At 36.2% G+C, this 26,309-nt stretch overlaps 1 protein-coding gene across 3 annotated transcripts in view; it reads left to right on the top strand.

Moving 5' to 3' along the window:
• The window catches only part of LOC149575423 (chromatin remodeling protein EBS-like), a 129,812-nt gene that overhangs the window by 15,100 nt on the left and 88,403 nt on the right, over positions 1 to 26,309 (top strand). For 2 of the 3 annotated variants that reach the window (XM_089815163.1, XM_089815162.1), the window contains exon 3: positions 8,025 to 8,093. In XM_089815163.1, the coding sequence (XP_089671289.1) occupies positions 8,025 to 8,093 (69 nt within the window). Of the gene's footprint in view, positions 1 to 8,024; positions 8,098 to 26,309 lie in introns of those variants that run through there. The other variant, XM_089815164.1, reaches the window with a different exon arrangement.

The following is a 26,309-nucleotide window of genomic DNA, read 5'->3' as shown; positions in this document are numbered from 1 at the left end:
TCCTTAAAAAGTATGATATTTACCTTTCTTCTAATCACATGGTCTTAACTTATTTTCATTCCATGGCAGATTTCTTCTAATTTTTATCTCCCCCAAAACTATTGTCACCTTGATTCAAATTTTTCATATGGTGAGAATAGGATTCCCTTCTTTTATTCTTGATCAATAGTTGTTCGTTCCATACTTGTTCCCCTCACAGATGGTTATCCTTCGGTCAATGTACTTTCCTCGTGCCATGCATGTCATTTGTAATTTTTTCTCCATGTGGTATGCCAACTTAGATGTGAAGGGTTTGGCATTTACATTGTATGTTATTATGTGATGCCCTCTTTGGAATTTGTAAATGTCTATTTAAATATTGTTCCCAAGTTTGTGAGGGATGTGACCCTTTACTAAAGGTCCCGTCGAATGTCCTTTATTGGTTGTTAAATGCTCATTTGCTTTACTTAATCCAATGATAAAAGTAATAATGAGTATGACTCATTTAGTGTTTTATATTTGTTGAGTTTAATGTGTTGTATTGTATTAGTTTGTTATGGAATTAAATCATTTTAATAAATATGAACTGAATATTATTTATTGATCAATTAATACTTAATAATAGCATTTTGTATTATTTGATATTGTTCATCTAATTATTTAATTAAATTCTAAGGAGTGTTAATTCAACTAGTGATTGTCTAATAATCAACTCAAGGAGGGGTATTACATTGCACATGTAGAAGAAGCCCAATCTGAGCACTCCGATAATGCTGAGAGGGGAGAAACCCTCGTTGTCAGGAGAACCTTGATAAATGAGGAGGAGTTGGATAAGAGGAAAAGTTTGTTTCGCACTAGGTGCAATTGTGAGGATAAGTGGTGTGATGTGATTATCAATATTGGGAGTACTGACAATTTGGTTTTAGAGAAGATGGTCACAAAATTAAAGCTCAAGAGAGAGAAACACCCATGTGCATACTAGATTGCTTGGGCGTAGGATAACCACAAGGTCACGGTCAAGAAACAATGCTTGGTTAAGTTCAAGATAGGGAGCTACACTGATGAGGTACTATGTGACATCATACCCATGGATGCATGTCATATGTTGTTGGCGAGGCCGTGGCAGTTTGATATGCATGCTATACATGATATCATGCAAATACCTATTCCTTGACAATGGATGGAGTTTGAGAGAAGTTGAAGCCATTGAAGGAAATAGAAGAAAAGGTATGTAGTAATGCCATAATTTGTTTAGTTGATGGAAGAAAGTTTCTAGAAGATATGAGGTATGAGAACATGTGTTTTGCTTTAATTCCAAAATCTGGTAAAGCAAAATAAGAAGATGTCCCTGTAGAAGTTGCATATTTGTGAGATGAGTTTAAGGGTATTGTATCTGATGGGTTGTCACCTGTGAGAAAGATTAGTCATCAAATGGATTTGATTCCAATAGCCTATTTGCTGAATAAGACATTTCACAAAATGACTCCAACAGGTGAATAATTGAATAGACAAGTATGAGAATTGTTGTATAAGGGGTTGATTCAAGAGAGTTTGAGCTCATGTGCTGTATTGATTGTATCAACACCAAAGAAAAATGGAGAACGGTGGATGTGTATAGATTCTCGAGCTATCAACAAGATCATTGTGAAATGCAAATTTTCAGACTCCGCTTGAGTGGATTTATGTATTTCACAAAGATAGATTTGAAGAGTGGATATCGCCAAATCCAGATTAGAGAAGAGATTGATGGAAGACAGCCTTCAAGAAAATGGAGGGCTTCTATAAGTGTTTAGTCATGCCTTTTGGGCTAACCAATGCACCAAACACATTCATGTAGCTCATGAATAAGGCACTGATTTTTTTCTGGGTAAGTTTGTCATTGTTTACCTAGACGATATTTTGATCTTCATTAAGACATTGGAAGAACAAATAATGCATATTTGTAGGGCCTTTGAGAGGGTAAGGGAATAGAAATTGTTGATTAATTTGAAGAAGTGCAATTTTTCAAAGGAGTTAGTATATCTGGGATTTGTAGTTTCAATATAATGTCTAAAATTAAAACCAAAGAAGGTGAAGGCTATCCTCGAATGACCATTCCAAGAAGTTTGAGTGAGGTAAGATCTTTTCATGGTTTGGTTTGCTTTTGCATAAAGTTCATCAGCAATTCTAGCAATGTATGTGGAACCTTCACTGAAGCAACGAGCGGGGATAGGAAGGAGTTTAAGTGGACTACAGGAGCAAAAAAGTGTTTTGAATTGTTGAAATAAAAATTTAATAAAACAACCTTTTTAAACTTCAGTGAGAAGTTGAATGATGCCAAAATAAAATATTTTGTTTATGATTAGGAGTTTTATGCTTTAGTTCAACCATTGAAGAAGTTGCGGCATTACCTTTTGCTTAATGAGTTTGTTTTATATTGTGATCATCAAGCTTTGCAATATTTGAACAATCAAGGAAAGTTGAATTAGCTACATTTGAAATGGGTTGAGTTTTTGTAGAGTTATACATTTGTTTTGAAACATAGGAGTGAAAAGTCTAACAAGGTTGTAGTTACTCTTGCTAGGAGACAAATTTTGCTGACAAAGATGCAAATTGAGGTTGTTGGGTTCAAAGAACTCGAGTTTGTATCCAAAGGATTCTGATTTTGGTAAAGCTTTGAAAACTTGTTACTCTATAAAGAACTAGGTGGTTGAATTTCATCATCTAGGATGATATGTTTCAAAGGAAGTCAATTGTGCATTTCGAGGAGTTCTATGTTGGAAAATCTCATCAAGGAGAAGCATAGTGGAGGGTTGGTTGGACATGTTGGTCCAGATAAAACGATTGCTCAGGTTAGTTAGAATTATTACTGCCCACAGTTGGAGCAAGATGTCAAGAAATTTGTGCAAAGTTGTAGAGTATGTTAAATGGCAAAAGGAGCAAAGTACAACATAGGGTTATATCAGCCACTAACTGTACCAGAGAAGCCATGGGAGGATATCAATATGGACTTTGTTCTTGGTTTACTAGGGTCTCAACAAGGGCACGATTCAATTCTTGTAGAGGTTGACAGGTTTTCAAAGATGACACATTTCATTCCCGACAAGAAAACTAATGATGTTGTTCGTGTGGCATAATTGTTTTTAAGAGAAGTGGTAAAGACTACATGGTCTACCAAAGGGCATAGTTTGAAATCGAGACACCAAGTCTGTTGGATACTTTTGAAGAACATTGTCGAGAAAGTTAAAGGTAGATTTGAAGTCTTGCTCATTGCATCATCCACAAATTGATGGATAAATAGAAGTGGTGAATAGGAGTTTGGACAATTTGCTACAATGTTTCGCTGGAGATAAATCAAAGGGATGAGATTTGATTTTACTAGAGACAAAAAGTGCACATAATAATTTTGCTAATAGAGCATTGGTAAATCACCATTCTAGATAGTATATGGAAGTAGTCCTAGAAATGCTTTTAAATTAAGGAATTTGGACAAAGGGGAGACAAATAGTGCCAAAGTTAGAAACTTTGCAGAACACTTGAAGAACTTGCATGAGGAAACGAGGAATCACATTACAAAATTGATTACGTAGTACAAGGCTAAGAGTACGTAGTACAAGGCTAAGAGAAATGAAAAATTGAGGCACAAGGAATTTCAAATTGGAGATGAAGTCGTGGTTCATTTGAGAAAGGAGCGATTTCTAGTGAGAACATCTAATAAGTTGAAGATGAAAAAGTTTGGACCATGCAAGATACTAAAGAAATATTATTCAAGAAATGCCTATGAAGTAGAATTGACTAGTGAACTGAATATTTCACTAAGGAATCTCATCAATGAGAAGCATAATGGAGGGTTGGCTGGACATTTTGGTCGAGATAAAATGATTGCACAGTTTAGTAAGAATTATTATTGGCCATAGTAGGAGCAAGATATCAAGAAATTTGTACAGAGTTGTAGAGTATATTAGATGACAAAAGGAGCAAACCAGAATACAACGTTATATTAGCCATTAGCTGTACTAGAGAAGCCAAGGGAGGCTGTTAGTATGGACTTTCTTCTTGGTTTACCAATCACTCAACAAGGGCATGATTCGATTTTTGTGGAGGTTCACAGGTTTTCAAAGATGACATTTTTCATTCTCTACAAGAAGACTAATGATGTTGTTTATTTGGCAGGCTTGTTTTTCAAAGAAGTGGTAAGACTACATGGTCTCCCTAAGGGCATAGCTTCTGATCGAGACACCAAGTTTGTTGGATACTTTTGGAGAACATTGTAGAAGAAGTTAAGGATAGATTTAAAGTTTAGCTCATTGCACTATCCACAAGGCATAGTTATATGGCCTCAAGGGACAATGGAACAGGGGGACAAGTTTTTGGGATGAGGGGGAGAGAGAGGCCTTAATTTGGGGACGACAGGAAGACAATAGCAAGGGACTGGGGTAGGGGGGTCTATAAACTATAGATATGGTACTTAAATTGCTAGTTATGAAAAAATGTATTTCAAGATAAGATATAAAGGTGTACAAGAGTAAAAACTTGAACATTGCATAAAAGTGGAGCATCAAATATTGAACATAAATAGTCAAATCAGTAAATAGTCAACATCGGGATGTCCCCCCATCCTCGGCGGAGGTGGTGAAATATTGTGGCGTCGCTAGGGATGGGGGAATGAAGTCCCCTAGTCTTCGGTGCGTCCCTGTCTCTGAGAAGTGGGCAAAAAGGGGGGGGACGCATCCCCGTGTTACTATGCCACAAACTGATGGACAGGTATAAGTGGTGAATAGGAGTTTGGGAAATTTACTGCAATGTTTGGTTGGAGATAAACCAAAGCAACGGGATTTGATTTTTTACCAGAAGTGGAATTTGCATATAATAGTTTTGTGAATAAGAGCATTGGTAAATCACGATTCTAGATAGTGTATATGGAAGTAGTCTTAGAAATGCTTTTGAATTAAGGAAATCGGACAAAGGGGAGACAAGTAGTGCCGAAGCTGAAGACTTTGCAAAACACTTGAAGAACTTGGATGAGGAAGTGAGGAATCACATTACTAAAATGAATACACGATACAAGGCTAAGGCAGATGTGAAAAGGAGGCATAAGGAATTTTAGATTGGAGATGCAGTCATGGTTCATTTGAGAAAGAAGCAATTTCCAATGGGAACATATAATAAGTTGAAGATAAAGTTTGGACCATGCAAGATACCGAAGAAGAATGATTTAGGAAATGCCTATGAAGTAAAGTTGTGCAATGAACTAAATATTTCACTAATGTTTAGCATTTCAAATTTGATAGAGTATCATGAAGGAGGTGTTGAAGATGAGGTTAGAAAAGCACAATGAAGTATTCCAATAACAACTTCATCTACAGAGGAGATTGAAGGAATATTAGATAGTCGTGTTACTAGTAGCACAATAAATAGGACATATGAAGAATATTTGGTCAAATGGAAAGGACGACTTGTTGAAGATTCATCATGGTTGACAAGGGAGGAGGTTAACCATCGTGGTTTTCCTCTAAACATCTAAGATGTGACCTCGGGCATTTAATGTAGGTGCATCTTGGGTGTAAGGGCAATCTTGCATCATCCAAAAAATATTTCTGATTTGTCTTTCAATAAGGGCTATCTCAGTGCTGAGTTACTATTTCTGGAGGCTTACTATTTTTAGTAAGTTGGTCTTTTGAGCTCAGAATGTTTCTAATTTCGTTCCTTGAGGTTCATTTTAGATATATCAGCTTGTTAGTAAAGTTTCATTGCGATATCAAGTCTATTTGTGAAGTTATCTAATTTTTTTGGCAGCATTGGATAAAAATTTTGAACACAATTTTGAAGGCTTTAGAGGCTCCAAAAAGGGGTCAAACCTCAATTGACCAAAACTTGCATGAATCAACCACTGTAGGTCAGCTTGTGGCGTTTCCGAGATGGGGTCATAATAGCCAATCAGAGCAATTGATAATGAGCTATGGTCTTCCAAAGTCATGCCTCTCGAAATGGTCAAAATAAAATTTCTTTTGAGTTCCGAAAGTTGTTAGGGCTTACTCTAATGTAATAAAATATGAAAAATAATAGTAATTTACGGTTGGTCGGCCTTAGGATCTAGGTTTAAATTTCTAGACTCTTCTATTTAAAGAAGGCCTGCAGGGTTGTCTGTGACAGTTTTGGGATGTAGGCGGTAGCTTTGACTTACAGAATATTGTAAGGAAAACACCCATGTGGCTTTGCATGTTTTATTTCTGAATTTTGTAATTCCATACTTTTGGATATAATAAGAAGCCAATTTTTTGTTCTTGCAGCTTGCTGTTATTTCTCTAATTTTGTTGTGTGTGTGTGTTATGAAGGGGAGCACCCTTCATCAAGACAATACCCTTTATCACCTAGATACCCAGTTTGACAATTTGGTGTCCTAGTCTTTGATTCAACTATTAGTTGGTGGATTTGAACTTCTTGGCAGACACCCATTGGTATGGCAATATATATACTAGTTTATAGGTTTATTGGTATACTTGTCAAGGGTTTTTTATTAGAATCCAGCGTAGATCTCGCTGGAACCAACAAATGACGATCCTCTTTCGATGGCCATGCATTTTACACAAGAAACAGGGAGGTGAACTTTCCTAATTTTTTATTTAGTATGAAATATTTTCTTATCTATTTGATATGATAATATATGAGGATCTGCGTTAGGGGTCAAAGAAATAAAACTTTAGCATTCATGAGAGGAAGTGTACTTCCACTAAGGGGTTTTAGATAAATTCTAACAAATACCATATTCTTGGGGTAACATTCTAGATTTCAACTCGTTTGGGTTCAGATTCCAACCTCTTCAATGATAATATTTGGATTCCAAGACAGGGCTTGAATGCTGACCTACCTACATTTAAAAACTTTATTCAGCATAGTAGAATTTTTAAAAGAGAGGTTATAACCATGAAAACCAATGAATCATTGTACAAAAGATATAGATACCTCTTTTTAGAGATTCCCTTTTTAAACATACAAAGAAAATAGCAATATTTGCCAACCTCAGTTCCTTTTTTTACCACATTTGACATATCATTATTGGGTGAAATAACCACTAGCTTCTTAGCTGAAGGAGACTTCTCCCCAAGTCTCTCCTTGGGTGGGTAACTTGTCCTTGAACATGTGGTTTACCTCTCCTCCATGGCAGCTTCTAGAAGAGAAAAATACAGAATCTAGTATCATTGTAGGTTCCTCTGCCCACATAGCTTCACTATATGATTTCTTGAGGCCTGATCTGTTCCCCTTACAAATACTAGCATTATATTTTCCCACTTCTTCATTTTTTCATCTCCATTAATCTTAGCAGTAGTTGCTGATTTCATCTGCCTTTGAATGGCCACCTCAAGCCTCTTTGCCATACCAAAGAGATGATAGTGAAAACACTGGCACATTCAATTCTAAAAGATCATGGTGGATAATAATGAGATTTCACTAGAAAGAACCCGAGTAGACATTGAATTCACAAATTGAAGGACTTAAAAGGTCTGAACAAAAACATGTTAATTAGCACATAAGCAATAAAGCAATTATAGTTCGAAAAGAGAGACTAGAGCTAAGAATTACCACGTGAATGAAAGTTACCAATCTGATGTGATAACTTAAATAGAGAAGAGCTGTGGGAGCAATAATGGAGGATGACTACTTCTCTTCCTCGGGGAGCTCTAGAGCTCCCCGAGTTTCAACTTCCTGGGATTGCAACTTCGAGGTATTTCTTGATAAACTATGTGCATTTATTTAATGCGCACAACTTGTCTTTAACAATATAAAAGTGAAACAAACTGTTTTGTATTTTAGGAACTTAAAAGATTTGTATTTTTTTTTATAGATTTTTGATTGGTAAAACAAGGGTTGCACTGAGATCCCCACCCACACAAATACCTAGAAACGGCCAAGCCAAATTTAGAGAAATAAATCTTGATTAAAATGAGGTAATTTAATCTAGATAGGATATTATCTGAGATTACATATTCCATGTATGTTATGATTGCTGAATTAGCTCTTTATACATTGTTATGATTACTAAGTTATCTCATAATAATTTCCTGCAGGTACTGCAAATGTGAGTTGCCTTACAATCCAGATGATCTTATGGTGCAATGTGAGTCATGCAAGGATTGGTGAGAGCCTTCTATTAAATCTTGATTATTTTGTTTAACAATACAACTTGCTAGGTTATTAGGTGTGGCTTTTTTTAATCTTGTAGCATGACTTTTAAATGCGTGTATTTCTGTACTTTACCTGTTTGATAATTTTTACCATCACACGGTTAAATCCAGGAATTCTCATATTTAATACTATGGACTATGGAATTTTGATGTTTGTGATTAGGATAATTTTTGAATTCGATAGGAGATACTTGACTGGAATGATATATTATACAGAATTGTGTATGTAAAACATGCGGTATATATATTTTCCTACCTTTTTTGTTTTTAGAAGCCTGAACTGTTTAGTGAGCCTGACCTGTTTAGTAAGCTTACCTAGCAAAGACATGAATCATGACTTAAGTATTCTAGACAAATTTAATGGTATAACTATAAACTATTGATATAGCTCACAATTTATATTTAGAAAGCCCTTTCTTAACCTTCCTGGCTATTTAATAAGCTCCATTCCACTTACTGCTCAATGCTTTCATACCAGGGAAGGCCAATAAGAAGTGAGAACAACTTACAAGGAATGTAGGGGTCTAGGTCATAATCAAAATGATGAAAAGTGTAAATTGCACTCACCAAACAATTTGGAAAGATATGGACAAGTTTTCTGTTTGCAGAGACTTTAAAGAAAAAAATCAAGAAATTCAAAAAGATTTTGTTACAGAGTGATATAAATGGATTAAGAATAAATCTGTTACACGTAGTTTTATTGATAAGCTTAATTAATCATTGAAGCGCGTGGGAGAGCACAATCACGTAAGTTTTATTGAGAGGTATAGTGTGAGGGAGTCATGGTGGAGCAAAATAATTGACTTGATAGTTTTTTTTAGACCATGGGCTACAACTGCTCAAGTCCAATTCGGATGATATGGGACTTTCATCAAGTTGGTGATTCCAGGGAAATTGGAAAGCTGCCTCTACTTTCTCAACATGTTGAAGATCTACTGTGTTGAGTTAGACTAGAGGGCTTGTGCTCCATGGCTATTTTGGAGCCCATGCAATGCCTTTGTGACCTCTCTCTTGCCAAGAAAAAGTTTACCACAAGTGACGTTTCTTTGACTTCTGCCTTATTCAGATTTAATCATCGAATCAAAGTTCTTAGATCTTAAGGAGAAATCTTTATTGGTAAATTTGCTGATTTGTGACCTTTGAATGGATCATTGAACAATGGGCTACTGATTCCTCTCTTCAAGACTTACCTAGAAGCTCCTTCTTGGTTGCTAGTTTAGACAAGGACTTTCTTATCTAGGGCTTTGAATGTTGGTCCCTAGATTTGGGATGGTGCAACTCTTTCTTTAAGTCAAGAAACCTAATTTTGAACCCACAACATGCCCACTGGGTTCTACTCCATTGTTGTTTTGCCTAAACGATTTGTCTTGTGAATAATGGGTCCACTCAACACTCATGAAGATTGGTGTTTGTTTTGGATTCTTTGTCATGTCCCCTAATCATGATAGTGAAATAAAAGAGTTATAATATAAAATAATATATTTTGGCATATTAATAATACATTACTTAGATAAATATAGTAATATTGAATGAAATAATAATACTATATTATCTATTAATAATAATATATGATAATTGTACATATAAATATTATATAGGATTATAAATTGAATATGTCATCAAATGCAACATCTGAATAAGAAAGAGACTTATATAAAAATATAAATAAATAATATACAAATCATTATCATATAATATGATATTACATTATAAATGTAATATTTAATAGAGAAATAAATTATATATGATATGATTCACATATATAATAATATTTTAATATTAAAGTATTAATATAAATAAATGATAAATATAGCAAAATTAATTTGAATAGACACATCCCTTCTCACAATGAAATATATAAATGAATACAAACACAAAGGAGAGAAATCATCAGTTGTTTATGAAATAAAGTGGAATATATTTAGCGATTGGGATATATGGATAAATGAGAGGAAAGTATAGAAAGATATATGTAGAGTGGGGATTTATAATCTAACGTCCTAATCAAGGTCATTACAGTGGTATCGGAGCATGATTTGGACCATCCTATAAGCTTCAATAAAATCATTGAATAAGAAAGACACTCATCATCCATCATCCACAATAGCACAAAGACATTTATGGGAATATCTAAGAAATATTATTACGTAAATATATTAGATAATAATGGACTTTGAGCATTCCAACTTCTATCCAAGATTTAATGAACAACATACAAAGACGATAATTGAGGCATTGTTTAGAAAAATGTAGAAGCATTATAAGGTATTAATTCATGCTATCAGAAGCACAAGTAACCATTGACAAATATCACTCCAGAACAGACCATGGAGTGCAGGTTGGGAACACATAAAAAATCATTTTTTCCAATTCAACCCTAAGTACAAAAGTACTATTCAACCCAATTTTTTCCGTGAGCATAGAGGACTAATTCATGACACATATACTTTTTCTGTGGAATATTAATTCTTAGGATATGATAATGCTACAATTGGAAATATTGATACAGTAGCGGAAGAGATCAGATCAAGCAAGAATAAGCATCAATCGGCACACAAATAATTCACAGGCCATTATCTGGATAATGAAACACAGCCAAATAATCGCTGCTGATAATAATGAAATATATGACACCTTAATTTCTATGGAGACATTGACAATGGTTATTTGTGTTGGGAAATTATAAGACCGATACCATTAAATGACTACAGATAGTGGTCAAAACATCATTGAGAGATAATGTGCATCAAACAATCAGTAAAAGAGAGTAGAACAATATTAGAGGACTTCGATCACAACCATTTCAATTGATGACTACGATTCCCAACTGGTTATACCCAGGTGCATATCTCTGAAAGTTAATGAATGTACAGGTGATAGCAAAGGAACTCATGTTATCTTTTCAACATCAACTCATTAGAATGAACTCATATTATCCTCAATCAAATGTGGCCAACATCGTAGAAATGATCGCAACCATAAAGAAGGGAAAATAGTAATAGTATTGATTAAAATATGTAACGTATATAGGGAGGCAAGAAGGATAAATCTCTCCCACTTTATGCAAGAAAAGGCATACATATTTGTTATAGCCAAGACATAAAAAGTATTCAGCTCCATGTGTTGAGAAAAGATGGAGCGATGAATCAACATTTTGTATAATTTCTCTACCATTGCAATAAAGAATTTGAAGGGGATTATGCATCGTGTTGAAGGAAATGTTGTGGTTGTGTATAACAAGCATAGGTGTGTGATCAGGGCTAATGGCAGCAATGAAGGATAAGAAACAAACAAAAAGGTGAAAAAAAAAATAAAAAATAAAAAATAAGACAGATTAGTCATACCACCAAAAAAAAACTCCCGCGGTGATAGGATAAAGAGGAAGTCACATGCGAACACCAATTGAACAGATCAATAGGGATAAAAAGTGGAATATAGGGAAACAAACAAAGTGACAAGGATGAATCCTAAATAGCCAAAAATGTATATTCTTCGTACCAAATACCGATGGTTATGGCTAAAGAGGAAAAGATCACCGCAAATAGAGGTAAGGAAAGATAAGTCTCATTTGATATATACAATTAATAAATTAGTGAAAATGACAATATAAAAGGGAAATATAAATTTTAATATAAGGCAAGGATATTATGAAATTATATAAAAGATAAGTTAGAGTAAACATATTTAATTGTTTGTTTATTAATTCATTAATGATGGATTATTTGAACTAAAATGTTTAAAGATAACTTGAACATGCATATTAATGAGGAAAACACAAGTTAGGTAAGAGGGTAGGGTTGATCCCTAAGGCACGAGAGGGATGTATTCGACTCTTGGATTTAGGCTTATCGAGCTATGGGACCTCACTACAATACCCGAGTACTCTAGTAAGGCAATCATTAAGAAGTAACGATTCTAAAATGATCCCAAGATTATGTTAATCAGTAAGAAACTAGGTGGGTAAGAGGGTATTACAATAATAGATAAGACGTCTATTATTAGTTAATGGTTATCTTGTAAATATCTTTAGCTTTAGTTTGCTTTCGTTTTTTGCTTTCTCTAGAATAGAATGTTTCTATTCTTTACGATCGTTTCCTAAGGAAACATCGTCTCTTCCTTTTGTATAAATTGACCTTTCGGTCTCTGTTATTAATAAGCAAGTATTTACAAATTACCTTGTAATATGGTATCAGAGCTAAATACTTAAATTTTTTCGGAAAAATTTATAATTTCTTCTTGAAATTATTTGTTTAAATTTTTCCAAAATTATTTCAGCTAATTTCTCCAAAACCCACCTAGGGTTTTTCTGCTTGGAGAACTTCCCGAATTATGGGTCTGCAAATCGCGTGGAAATCGTGGCCATTTTTTGAAGACTCGCGTTTTTGGGGTGAAAATCTGCATGTTTCTGTATCAAATCTTCATGCTCTTAGCCGTCTCAGTCTGTCATCGTGCTCTGGGAAGCAGATTCGACCATTTTTCATCAAGAAATCTGAAGTTTTTTCAAGCTTTTTTCTGCTAGGGCCGTTTTTTTTCGAAACCCTAATTTTTGGGGTCGAATTTTTTTTTTTGTTTGCAGATTCTTGGTGGGTTTTTCGAGAGCTCAACTGGGTTGTCATCCGTTTTTTTTGGGTGCCTCGATATTTGTGCCTCGATTTTCGAGCCAGCGGATTCAAAAAACGACAGCAGATTCCTTCTGGGTTTTTCGAGCTCTCTTTTGGGTCATTCTCTGATTCTTCTGGGTCTTCCGTATTTTTGCCTCGAAGAACGTGCCTTAACAGATTTTCACAGTTTTTCATTGAAAAACGTGCCATGGCATCTCTGACAAATATTCTACTCGAGCATAATTCCAAATTCAATGGTCGCAATTATGGAACCTGGAAGCAGCGCATCATCGCAATCTTCGAATATCGAACCACCGATCAACTTGTTCTGGGTGTTAAGCAGCGTCCGACTTCTCCGGGTCCTGATCAAGATACATGGGATCTGAACAATCGAGAGGCAGTAATGCTTCTCAAACTCTCCGTAGCTGATGACCAGCTTTCTCAGATTCCATCCGGCAAGACAGCGGCCGAAATCCTGACACATCTAAAAAGTCTTCATGAGACTTCCGACAAGAGCAGAGCCTTCTTTCTGAAAAACACTCTGTTTTCTATTGTCATGGATGAGCGCTCCTCGCTCCAGGCACACCTGAATCGGATTCAGGAAATCCGTGATCAGTTACTTGCCATCGGTCGCAAGATGGAGGAAGAGGATATTGTGGTAATCACTCTTCGGAGTTTACCAAATTCCTATGAGCATTTTATCGAGACTCTCAACATCACATCTACTGGTGTTGATCTAAAGTTCACTGATCTCTGCACCCTGCTACTTCAGCACGATCGGTGGAAACAACAGTTCGGTAGCAGCTCCAGTTCCACCTCCACTGAGCAAGCCTTTGCTGCGAAATCCTTTCAGAAGGATAAGCGCAAGTTTCAGCAACCATCTCAGCAGAAGTCTTCTGCTCTAGCATTCGATGGTACCGAAAAGAAGAACATTCAATGCAACTATTGCCACAAGTCTAACGCTTAGCTGCCCAGTCTAAGCAATCAGGTTCGCAACCCAAAGCGAACAGTGCAGAGCACACTGAGCAGGTGGAATCTGCCTTTTATGCCTTCATGGCTAAAAGACCCGCAGATCATGTACAGTCATCTGCCTGGTACATTGATTCAGGTGCCTCTCGACATTTCACTCACCGCAGGGACTGGTTTACTGACTACCAGCCTTATTCAGATTCTGTTATCTTTGGTGGTGGAGAAGAGTACACGGTTGTTGGTAAAGGCAACATTCAAATTCAGTCTGTTGGGAGGAAGCTCATATTCCTTGCTGTGTACTACGTTCCTGGGATGGAACTAAATCTACTCTCGGTCAGTCAGTTGCTGCGACATTCTCCACACTTGGCAGTCACCTTCAGTTCACATCAGTGCACCATCACTGATCGGGCGACTAAGTCTACTATTGCAGTTCGTCTTGAGGATCATGGTCTTTTCAAACTTACTGATTCTGGTGATTCTCAGGACTTAGCTATGGCTGCTCGGCGATCTTCCATCAGCTCACTTTGGCATCAGCGATATGGGCACTTAAATGTGCATTATCTCTCACAACTTGCTCGGGATGAGCTTGTTCTTGGTTTGCTAGAGATTCAAACCCAACACCTTGGAGTTTGTGACGCATGTCAGGCTGGGAAGCAACACCGCACACCTTTCCCTAGTGGCGATTCTTGGCGAGCTTCTCAAGTACTTCAGCTTGTTCATGCTGATATTTGCGGCCCTATGGCCACTCCTTCTGTTCTTGGGTACAAGTATTTTCTGTTGTTTGTAGATGATTTCAGTAGAAAAATGTGAGTGTATTTCCTTAAAAAGAAATCCGATGCATTTATTGTATTTCAGAAGTTTAAACCCTTAGTTTGAAAAAGAGTCTGGGAAATCTATTATTACTCTTAGATCAGACAATGGGGGGGAATTTTGTTCTAATGTTTTCTCCAGCTTCTTGGATACACATGGCATCCAACGCCAGTTCACCACACCCCACACGCCACAACAGAACAGTGTAGTTGAACGTCGGAATAGGACAATCACCGAGATGGCTCGTTCCATGCTCGAACACAGACATGTTCCGAAGCGTTTTTGGGCAGAAGTAGTTAACACTACAGTTTATCTGTTGAACCGGTCACCCACAGTGGCGGTCAAAGGTAAAACTCCGGAAGAGGCTTGGTCAGGTCGCAAGCCCAGAATCAGTCACCTAAAGGTTTTTGGCTCTCTTGCTTTTGTTTGGATCCCTGATGCTTCACGCACCAAGTTGGATGCCAAGAGTCAGAAACTGATGCTTGCTGGATATAGCAGTCTTCAAAAAGCCTACCGCCTTATTGATGTTGAGACATCTTGTCTCATATACAGCCTCGATGTAGTCTTTGATGAGCAGCGAGGACCATTCATGCCTGTTTCTCCTGTTCCTGATCCAGCAGACCAGCCTATGCAGGTTCATGATTTGGGAGTTCGGCTTGCATTAGGTCCACCTGATGGGAGGGCTCCAGTAGCTCCTACAGCTCCAGTCCTGCCAGTGATACCTGTACAGCCACCTCCGGCTTCTCCTGCAGGATCACCTCGTTTTGAAGATGCTTCACCTGAGTTTGATCCAGATTCTTCTGATCAGGATCTTGCTGATCAAGCATCTCCTAGTACTACTGTTGGTCATTCTCCTCTCCGGCCTAAGTGGTGGGCTAAGACGCTTGCTGATCTTTATGATGATGAGCTCATTGATGGGAGAACTACTCGAAAAAAGAGCAAAACTATAGATTCTGTTAACTTTGCTCTTATGGCCAACATTCACAGTGTGTTTGAACCTCAAACATATTCCGAGGCTAAAGGAATTCCAGAGTGGGAACAGGCCATGCAATCTGAACACCAGAGCCTGCTGAAGAACAACACTTGGGTCCTTTCTGATCTTCCCCCAGGGAAGAAACCCATTAGCTGCAATGGATCTACAAAATCAAATACAAATCAGATGGTACTTTGGATAAGTACAAAGCTCGTTTAGTGGGAAAGTGCTTTTCTCAGCGTCAGGGCATTGATTATGAGGAGACCTTTGCTCCTACTGCAAAAATGAGCACCATCAGATTAGTCTTAGCCATGGCAGCACAATTTGGCTGGAAGGTCCATCAGATGGACGTAAAGAGTGCTTTCCTGAATGGTGATCTCCATGAAGAGGTCTACATGACGCAGCCTCCTGGTTTCAAGGTTGCTGGTAAAGACCATCAGGTTCTCAGATTGGTAAAAGCTCTCTATGGTTTGAAGCAGGCCCCTCGGGCATGGTACATCAAGATTGATACGTACCTCAGTGATCAAGGCTTCAAGAGGAGTTCTTCAGACTCAAATCTGTACATCAAGACTACTGACAGTGACATCATCCTTCTGGTTATCTATGTGGATGATCTGATCATCACTGGCAGTTCGGCATCTTTGATTCAGGGAATCAAACAACACTTATGCCAGTCTTTTGATATGACTGACCTTGGGCTCATGCATTATTGCTTAGGTGTTGAAGTTTGGCAACAGTCTTCTGGTATATTCATCTCTCAGTCCAAATATGCCAGAGCCTTGTTAGACAAATTCCGAATGCAGGATTGCAAACCTGCATCTACACCTATGGAGAAAGGTCTCAAGTTATCAGCCAAGTCTGATTCTCCTTCCGTTGATGATACTACGTATAGGCAACTAGTAGGCAGCCTCATCTACCTATCTGCTACTAGGCCTGATATCAGCTTCGCAGTCAGCTATATTTCACGCTTTATGACAGCTCCTAAGGCTGATCATTGGATGACAGCAAAGCGTGTGCTTCGTTATGTGAAGGGCACTTCTGATTATGGACTTCTGTATTCTCGGAGTTGTAATCCTAAACTCAGTGGGTTCACAGATTCAGATTGGGCAGGCTCTGTTGATGATAAAAAGTCAACATCTGGATATGTGTTCAGTTTGGGATCCGGTGCAGTCACATGGACCAGCAAGAAGCAGTAGGCAGTTTCTCTCTCTTCTACAGAGGCTGAATATAGAGGGACTGTTAAGGCAGGATGTGAAGCTGTCTGGCTTCGTCGGATGCTTGGGGATATGCAGATGTCACCACCAGGACCAACTACTCTGTTTGTTGATAACGAAGGCGTTATCAAGTTAGCACGGAATCCAGTCTTCCATGAACGAACCAAGCATGTGGATGTTCATTGTCATTACATACGACAGCTGGTTGAAGACGAGACTATAGATCTGCAGTATGTTTCTACCTCAGATCAGACTGCAGACATTCTCACCAAGCCTCTTGGTCCTGATAAGTTTGTCAAATTTAGAGGACAGCTTGGTGTGTTAGATAGATTAACCATTAAGGGAGGGTATTACAATAATAGATAAGACGTCTATTATTAGTTAATGGTTATCTTGTAAATATCTTTAGCTTTAGTTTGCTTTCGTTTTTTGCTTTCTCTGGAATAGAATGTTTCTATTCTTTACGATCGTTTCCTAAGGAAACATTGTCTCTTCCTTTTGTATAAATTGACCTTTCGGTCTCTGTTATTAATAAGCAAGTATTTACCAATTACCTTGTAATAGAGGGTAGGGTTGAGTCCTAAGGCAATAGGGGTATATACCAACTCTTGGGTTTAGGTTTATCGAGCTATGGGACCCCACCACAATGTTTCGAGGATTGTGGCATGGTATAGCATCTAGGCATGGGGAGGGATGGAAGGTATCCATTTGAAAGGCGAGGACCAAGGTCTTGTCAAGCCTTTAATGTGATTTCCTTGTCCAATCCCCAGGTGACCTAGCGTATCCAATCCCCAGGTGACCTAGCCTATACATACAATGTAATTGATAGGATATAAATATATACATATATGAAGAATTATTTTGATTAAATAATTTAATGATAATCTTTTTGATTCCTTGGTAAAATAGGACAATATTATAAGCCCTTACAAATAGGGATATCATAGTGGAGCTATTTTTCCTTAATTAAAACTATTAGCTTCTTTGAAAGTATATTAATGTGTACTAACTTGTATTCCTTGGTAGAGGTATATGAATGTGTACTAATGATTTTGTGGCTGCAAGTTCACAATCAAGGAATTGCGTAACATGTGTATTGTGTGTTTACTTCGTGTCTTCATATGTCTTCATCATGTATGCTTCGTGTCTTCATGCATTTATGTGCCTTCCTCATGTATGCTTCATGTTTGCAACAACTTGTGAATACTTTATTTATTTTTCTCATGCATTAAGATATAAAATTCATGTATGTCTTATGGATTCTCGCATCCTAGTGTATACCATATATGTTGACTTTGTAAGAAAACATAGGTGTAAGTGATTATTGCTTGAGGACAATCAATTTGAGGAAGGGTGGATTGTCATGTCCCTTAATCATGACAGTGAAATAAAAGAGTTATAATATAAAATAATATATTTTGGCATAATAATACATTACTTACATAAATATAGTAATATTGAATGAAATAATAATACTATATTATCTATTAATAATAATATATGATAATTGTACATATAAATATTATATAGGATCATAAATTGAATATGTCATCAAGTTCAACATCTGAATAAGAAAGAGACTTATATAAAAATATAAATAAATAATATACAAATCATTATCATATAATATGATATTACATTGTAATCGTAATATTTAATAGAGAAATAAATTATATATGATATGATTCACATATATAATAAGATTTTAATATTAAAGTATTAATACAAATAAATGATAAATATAACAAAACTAATATCAATAGACACATCCCTTCTCAAAATGAAGTATATAAATGAATACAAACACAAAGGAGATAAATCATCGATTGTTTATGAAATAAAGTGGAATATATTTAGAGATTGGGATATATGGATAAATGAGAGGAAACTATTGGGGATTTATAATCTAATGTCCGAATCGGGGACATTACATTCTTCTTGTGCTTGGATAAAACAACAATTGAGGTGTGCTTTGGAGCTTATGTATTCATTTGCACAAGGGTAGATTTATCTAAACCCTTATAAAGATTTTATCAATTTGGTTATGAATGATTGTTGGGAGCACAAATCAATTTTAGAAGAAATGTTGTGTCATGAAAACATAACAAGATATCTCCATTGATTGCTATGTTGAAACAACAAATAGGACATGGAATATAAGTAAGAAAAACAGAGATAGGCTGATATGATTATTTTTGGAATTCATACCAGCGACGTCAGTGCATATATATTTAGATGATTAGGGGTGCTCATTATGTTTACAATTTTTTTTGTATCATTTAGGAGAGGAGAAAAACAAGAGAATAAAAATTTGGGTTCACATAGAAGAAGGCCTAAATGCCCCCTACGCTTTGCATTATCCATGTAATGACCCTCTTGAAAGAAGATTTAATAAATAAATGATAATATTAAAATATAAAAATTGAATAAAAATAAAAATAAAAATGGTAATACGGTATATGTATAATGTAATATAATTACCAAATAAAACATTATTTTGTTTATTTGTTTGAGCTTATCATTAAAACTTGGAAGTTTATCAGTAGAGAAACTTTAGATGGGCAATTGCCAAGGAATTTGATTCCATTATGTAAAGGCAAGATCTAGTATATTGAATGAAGGCTAGCAATTTACAACAAGTGTTATCATGTGCCCAAAATGCTGGTCATGAAGTAATGCAGGAGCATCTTGGGTACTCTGGCAATCTTGCATCACCCAAAAAGATTTTCTTTTATTGTTCTTGTTTGGTTTTTGAGGAATGGTCGTTGTTGTTCGAGTTTTCTCTTTTTGCACAGTTAGCTCCCTAATGTGAATCTATCGTGGATCCTGTACCTAAGCTCACAGAAACTAATTCCATCACTTGCGGGAGTTAATCCTTTTCTTTGTTCAAGGCATGCTTGTTTCCTCGCAGCTCAGGTATCGTGCAAATTTGGCTTTGGCGAGGTTTTGTTTGGCATCAAGGCTTTCCGTAGCCTTGGGAATCTCTTCTTGACTCATGTGAAGACCTATCTTTATCCCCATGGAAGTTAGTTTGCTAAATTGTGAGCTCGCTGATTTCTCCTTTGGGGTAGAATGTATATTTTGTAGTAATTTGCTTGATAGGCTGACTTGTGGTCTTGCTGGCTATATAATTAGAGGTCTAGGATTAGGAAAATTAGAATGAAGTTAGAAGGAAAATAACAAGATTTGGCTATCTAAGCCTGTGCTGCTAAGCTCGCTTATTATATTTGAATGTATATGGCTGCAACTAGGTAAGCCTTATGCCTGGCATGTTGAGTGAAGATTGTCTCATCATAATTGCATTGATATCTATATTATTTCTTGTGCTTTCTCCTATATTGGTTTGCTTTCGTGTGTAACTCTAGTGAGGGTAGCTTGGGAGTGGATTTTATCCCTACCAGCCTTGAGTCAGATGGTATTAGAGTGAAGGCTCCTTCCTTGCAAAGTTTTGGGATCTTGGAGAACCCTGATTGGATTGGTTGTAGGATGGAAGACCTAGTTTTTGACCTCTAACTTGCAGAGGGTTACGATTCTTGCAGGAGCTATTGTGAAAATGGTTCGAGGTAGAGGAAATGTAGACAATGCTATTATGGACATGTTGAGACAAATTGCAACTAGACTTGAAGCTGTTTAAACAATCCATAGAAGAGGAGCACATCTTGAAGATGTTAGTGATGAAGAAGAAGCAACAACACCTAATCCTGAACTTGAAGAAGAGCAAGATGAGGAAAGACTCTTTAAAACTTTGGCAAGAGCGAATTCAAGACCTATTTCTGAGCTTTCTACCTACATTGGAAGACTTGACACTGATACTTTGTTGGATTGTATCTCTGAGATTGAGAAATACTTTGATTATGAGAGCACTCTTGAGGATAAGAAACTGAGGATAACAGTTACAAAGATGAAAGTGAAGAGCACACGATTATATTGAGAGGGGGGTGAATCAGTATAATAAGAAATTTGTCAATTTAAAAGTCTATTCAAATAATAACTTCAAATACTGGAATAAATAACTTCAAATACTGGAATAAATATTTATGCACTTGAACACGATAACTCAAAGATTTATGTGGAAACCAAATCTGGGAGAAAACCATGACAAATAATTGCTTTTTATATAAACTTGATCTTTTACAATGTTTTGTAGGCTACTACTACCTATTAGAGGCTCCAATCCTTATGTTTATGAGCACCGACTCATTGGAAGCTCCAACTCCTACATTTCATAGGCTCCGCCCTACTGGAAGCTCCAACTCCCGATTCTGTCTTCGTGAGCGCCAACCCTGTTGTCTTGCATTTTGTCATCACAAAATTTAGGTCACAGTACAAAACTTTTCAACTTAGTTTTGTTTTTTCTCTAAGTTTAGTTCGTTATTTAATTGGTTAGTATTGATCAACTAATTAGTTCCAATTGATATAATGAATCCTTTTACTTAAGGCTTTCGTTAAGTCTTTTTCGTTTTTCTGTTCATCGAGCTTATGCTTGATTTTTGAGGCCTTCAATGTCATTTTTCTCGTTTTTGAGTGTATTTTTTTTGGCTTTTGGTCTTTGGTCTTGTTCATGTCATTGCTTTCAATTTTCCCTTCGATTTGATCTATTTTAGGGCTTAATCAGAGTTGGCAATCAAAAGATAGACCAATTTAGTGCCCAAAAAGTGGATGTTTTTGATGCAACGACACGAATTAAAAATATTATGTTATATTTTTAAATTGACATACACTTTTCGAAAAATATAACATAAATTGACTTTATGTTATGTTTTTATGTTACTTTATCATTTTGATTTTTCACTTAATATAACTATAGTGCACTTTATGTTATATATTTAAGTTGAGTTACTTTTTGTTATTTATGAGCCATTTAAGTAATATTTCATCAAAAATTAAATTGACATGTGCTTAATTCATCGCTTAAGTTGTGCAAAACATGTCTACAAGCATATTTTTATAAAAAATATGTAATGGCACCTAAAGGTCCGATTTTGAATGAAAATGCATGTAAGTGCGTAAAAAAGATGCAAATGCCTATTGCTAAAATATGCAATGACACCTAAAAGGTGAGATATGCGTATTGCAAAAATATGTAATGGCACCAAAAAGGTGCATTTTGCTTAAAAAAACATGCATATGCATCTTGGAAACCCGTTTTTGACCAAAATGCATATTTTTAAAACATGTCAATGCACCCAAAAGGTGCATTTGGGTAAAAAGAAGCTCAAGACATGTATTTAAAACATGTATATGCATCTTTAAAGTGCGTTGTGCTCAATACACATGCATTTGCGTCTCAAAAACCTGTTTTTGAAGATTCAAGGGCAAAAAACTTGATGTTTTCTTCCTCTAAGAACACGTTTTTCATAAAAAATGCTTAGATCTGTCCGTAATATGGTTTGAAATCCATCACAAGAGGGGTGTTTTTGAGTTTTAATGCATATATATACATTTGAGGGTCATGATTTTGCATATCCAAGACAAAAATGACTCATATTTTGGCATTTTTAAGCCACGTTTTTGTGAAAAATGCCAAGATTTGGGGTAGTTTTGATCACTTTGTGGCTTAAATATAAGTTGTTTTGAGGTTTTGATCCATATATATTTTGAAGAACTTGTTTTTGCCTTTAGATGTCAAAAAAACTTCATTTCATGACTTTTATGAATCACATTTTTGCTAAAAACACCCAGAAAAATGGGGTTTTAATCCTCTTTTTTGCATTTTGAAGCCACATATATGCATTTGGGAAAGTCGTTTTTGCATATTCAAGTCAAAAATGACACAAAAACATGCATTTTTTGGGCACGTTTTTTGCAAAAACGGCCCAGATTTTTGCATTTAAAAGCCATATTTTTGTTAAAAAAACTCAAAAAATGGTATTTCCAGCCCAGACCTTTGGATCAATGGGGGTTGTTTTTGAGTTTTAATGCATGCTATTGCCTTCAGAGACCACGTTTTTGGCATTCTCATATCATTTGACCATTGAATGTCATTACATGCAAGTATGGAAGAAGTCAAATTATTTTTTGAGAATCCGGATTTGGAGGAGAATTGGTCTTCAAGTCTATAAAACTTGCTATTTTGGCTCTTTGATCTCCAAGCAAGTGGTCATTTTCAAACTTGCTCATCATTCAATGCTTATCTTGCTATTTCCATGCATATTTTAGCTTGATGTTGCACAGTTGTCCATATATATGCCATGAAAAATGCATTTTGCATTTAAATATGATGAAAACTCTCATTTCCACACTTTAGGATTTTCCCCAAACTCCAAATTCAAATTTGCACTTGAAAGCAACTTGCATGTTGATATGTTTGAGTTTAAGACCAAAAGCATGTGTTTGTTTTTTGCTTGTTTTCGTTGTTTGTTTGCTTCGTCGTTTTTCTTCTTTTTGAAGAAATTGCAAGTTCTTTCCCAAGAACTTGAGCACGTTTCACTTCACTCCACCTACCACCTCTTTGTGCAAGTGCATCATGTGATTCCATATTTGGCATTACATGCCAAGGCACATTGCATCAACTCCTTTCATATGCAATTACATGTAATTTGTAATGCTCCCATCATAAAATAATTAATCAATCAAACCTTGTTCATAGGCTGATTGATTTAGTATATCTCGTACTCATTTTTTATTTTATTGTTTCCGTAGGTTTGGCTGTTCGCTATATTTGTAAACCCTCGGGAAGTTCCTCCAAAGGGTATCTAAACACTACATGTAGGTAGTAGTGGGTATGCGATTTGAATTATTTTCTTTTTACTGGGAATTCCTGTTGGAGTTTTGTATTGTTTGCCATTTTGGAAGTGAAAGACCTTCTCTATTTGGTTCTCCTGGTTTCGGTGGGATTCAATCCTAACCCTATTCCGTCTGTATTTCTTGGCTTGGATCTGGCAAATCGAAGCATCATTGTTGTTTACAAGTCATATAATTTTTGGAATATATTTGTGTTCAGACTACATTAACATCTGAGTTTGTTTTGTGTATTGGCAAGAGGGTATTTGGTCCATCTCTGGCATCGTTTCTGCTTCCATCCTTGATAGTACGATCATTCCACAATCATTGTACTGCCCAACTCATTACTATACAGAGACCCATACTGATTGTATGAGGTCAAGTCAATCACTGTACGACCTCCAAGACCATTACTATGCCCCCTTCAAGACCATCACCGTACGGTCCTCTGCATACTGTACGACCCCTACATTCTCCACATGTACACCATACGACCTAACCAAGCAACACCATACGGTCTCTAAGACTTGGCACATGCATTGTCGGGAAGTGGAATTTGGCAATCTCTAGGCTACGCGTAAGCCAACTCTTGGATGTGCGACGAACAACAAAACATTACATAATTCCACTTTCCATGTCATGACACACTGCATCTCATTCTCCACATGTGATTACATATAATATCATTCTCCATCCACAATTACAAGTAATCTTATCTTTCATGCACATTTACATGTAATTCCATCCTTCATATGCATTTATATATAAGGCTATTTTCCAAACCCACTTACATGTAATCTCATCCTTTTCCCATATACATATACATGCCATCCATCTTCCTATGTCCTATTTTGGCCCTTTCCATCCAAATACATATGGTTTGCGGTTCATTTACAGCCATCACATGTATTTCATAAGAATCTAATCCATACTTCAAATACCCAGTCCTCATGGATTTGTCATTGTAACTCAAAGCATTCATGGATTCAATCCCATTGAAACTTTCATGTTGCAGCAAGTCGAGATATGCCAGAATTTCTATAAAAAATGAAGACATCTAGTAAAGGCATACTTTGAATAAAAAAAGCGGGAATTCATTTGGTCTCCATTTTTCCAATGGTTGTTTGAGAATTGAGGTTTCAGATGGAACGTGCCAAGCACGCACTTAAAAAAAGAAGAAGAGTTAAAGGTGCTCATGGAAAGTTGTTTCGAGTTTACATCCGAACACCGTCGAGAAGGTTTTTAAAGTGTCAGAGATTCCATAATGTACCAATCTACAAAGGAGAATTCACGACAACTTGAGCGAAAAAAGCTTGATCACATCAAGTTTTCAAATGATATTGGACAATTCATCAAAAAGAGTCAGAGGCTATGAAAAGACACAACACTATGGTTATCAGGGTGAATGTAGCGGCACAAAATATAGGAACTCCCTATTCTGTTATCATTCGGGATAGCATTGCCAAGTACAAGGCCCTTCAGAATAATCCCTATGATTGTTTCAATTCTCTTCCGTCTTTTTTTTTTTTTTTCATGTTTGTAATTGAAGAGGATGTATTACATGAAAATCTGTAATTACATGTAATATGACTTACATGTGTAATGACATGCAATCCACTAATTTTTCTTGTTAGTTAGATCAGGTCAAAGTTGGTTGAGTTGCTCCCACTTTTTCCTCCTTTTCCTCAACTCCTTTGCCTATATAAGGAGTGCCCCCCTCATTGTAAAAATCATCTTTTGTTGTATACAAGAAAGCTCTGCCAAACTTGTGCAAGCATAATTTTGATTGTGTAGTATCAATTTGGGAGAAAAGTGAATAAAAGAAGCAATTGGATTCGAAGCTTTGACTAGAAGCAATTGTGATATAGCAAATTAGAAGGTTTGACTGTAATTTTTGCCTATTGTCTTTGATTCATGTTATTATTGTGTTCAATAATAGAGCGTAGTGAGTTAAGAAGCAATTAGAGCCGAAGCTTTGACTGGGAGCAATTGTGGTGATACATAGATTGGAAGTGTTGGCTGTAGCTTGTATTGCCATCTCAAATTGATGAAAGATAGTTAGAATTTCCCTACTTCGAGAAGTCTTTGTGCCCCAATGGTAGTGATGTTTCTTATAAATTAAACAAACTTGTCTTAGAGCCAAACCGGTATGCTTTCAAATGACACATTTCGTGCTTGCAAGAAGACATAAGATGCAATACGCATAGCATACTTATTTTTCAGTGAGATTGTGCGATTCAGTGGATTGCCTAAGGCTATTATTTATGACAAAGATACTAAGTTTACTGATTATTTTTGGAGGACACTTTGGAAGAAGTTGAATATTGAGCTTAAGTTTAGTTCTACATTTAATCTACAAATTGATGGACAAACTTAAGTCATGAAGTCGTGAACGGAAGTTTGGGTAACCTTTTGGAGATGTTTGATTGGAGATAAACTGTCTATTTCGGACTTGGTTTTGGCACAAGCAAAGTTTACAAATAACAATTTAGTGAGCAAAAGTACTAAGAAGACTGCTTTTGAGGTTGTGAATGATATGAGTCCTAGAGGAACTACTGAGTTGAGGAAATTGGATACTGAATTGAAGAGTAGTGCTGAAGCAAAAGAATTTGTGGACTTTATGAAGAATTTGGATGAAAAAGTGAAGAATAATCTACATGAAAGTAATCAAGGATATAAAGACAAAGCAAATAAGAGGAGGAGGCATAAGAATTTTGAGGTTAGAGATGAAGTAATGGTACATTTGAAAAAGAACATATTTCTAGTTTGGGCCTTGTGAAATATTGAAGAAACATGACAACGGTAATCCTTTTGAAGTTTAATTGCCTAAGGATATGGATATTTCACCTGTGCTCAATATTTCAGACATCTTTGAGTA

This window comes from Cupressus sempervirens, chromosome 2 (assembly GCF_028749045.1).
Source record: "Cupressus sempervirens isolate cs-2001-9-10 chromosome 2, ASM2874904v1, whole genome shotgun sequence".
In the NCBI taxonomy this organism is placed as follows: Eukaryota; Viridiplantae; Streptophyta; class Pinopsida; order Cupressales; family Cupressaceae; genus Cupressus; species Cupressus sempervirens.
The sequence above is the reverse complement of the archived record's forward strand: the minus strand, read 5'-3'. Positions and strand labels throughout refer to the sequence as shown.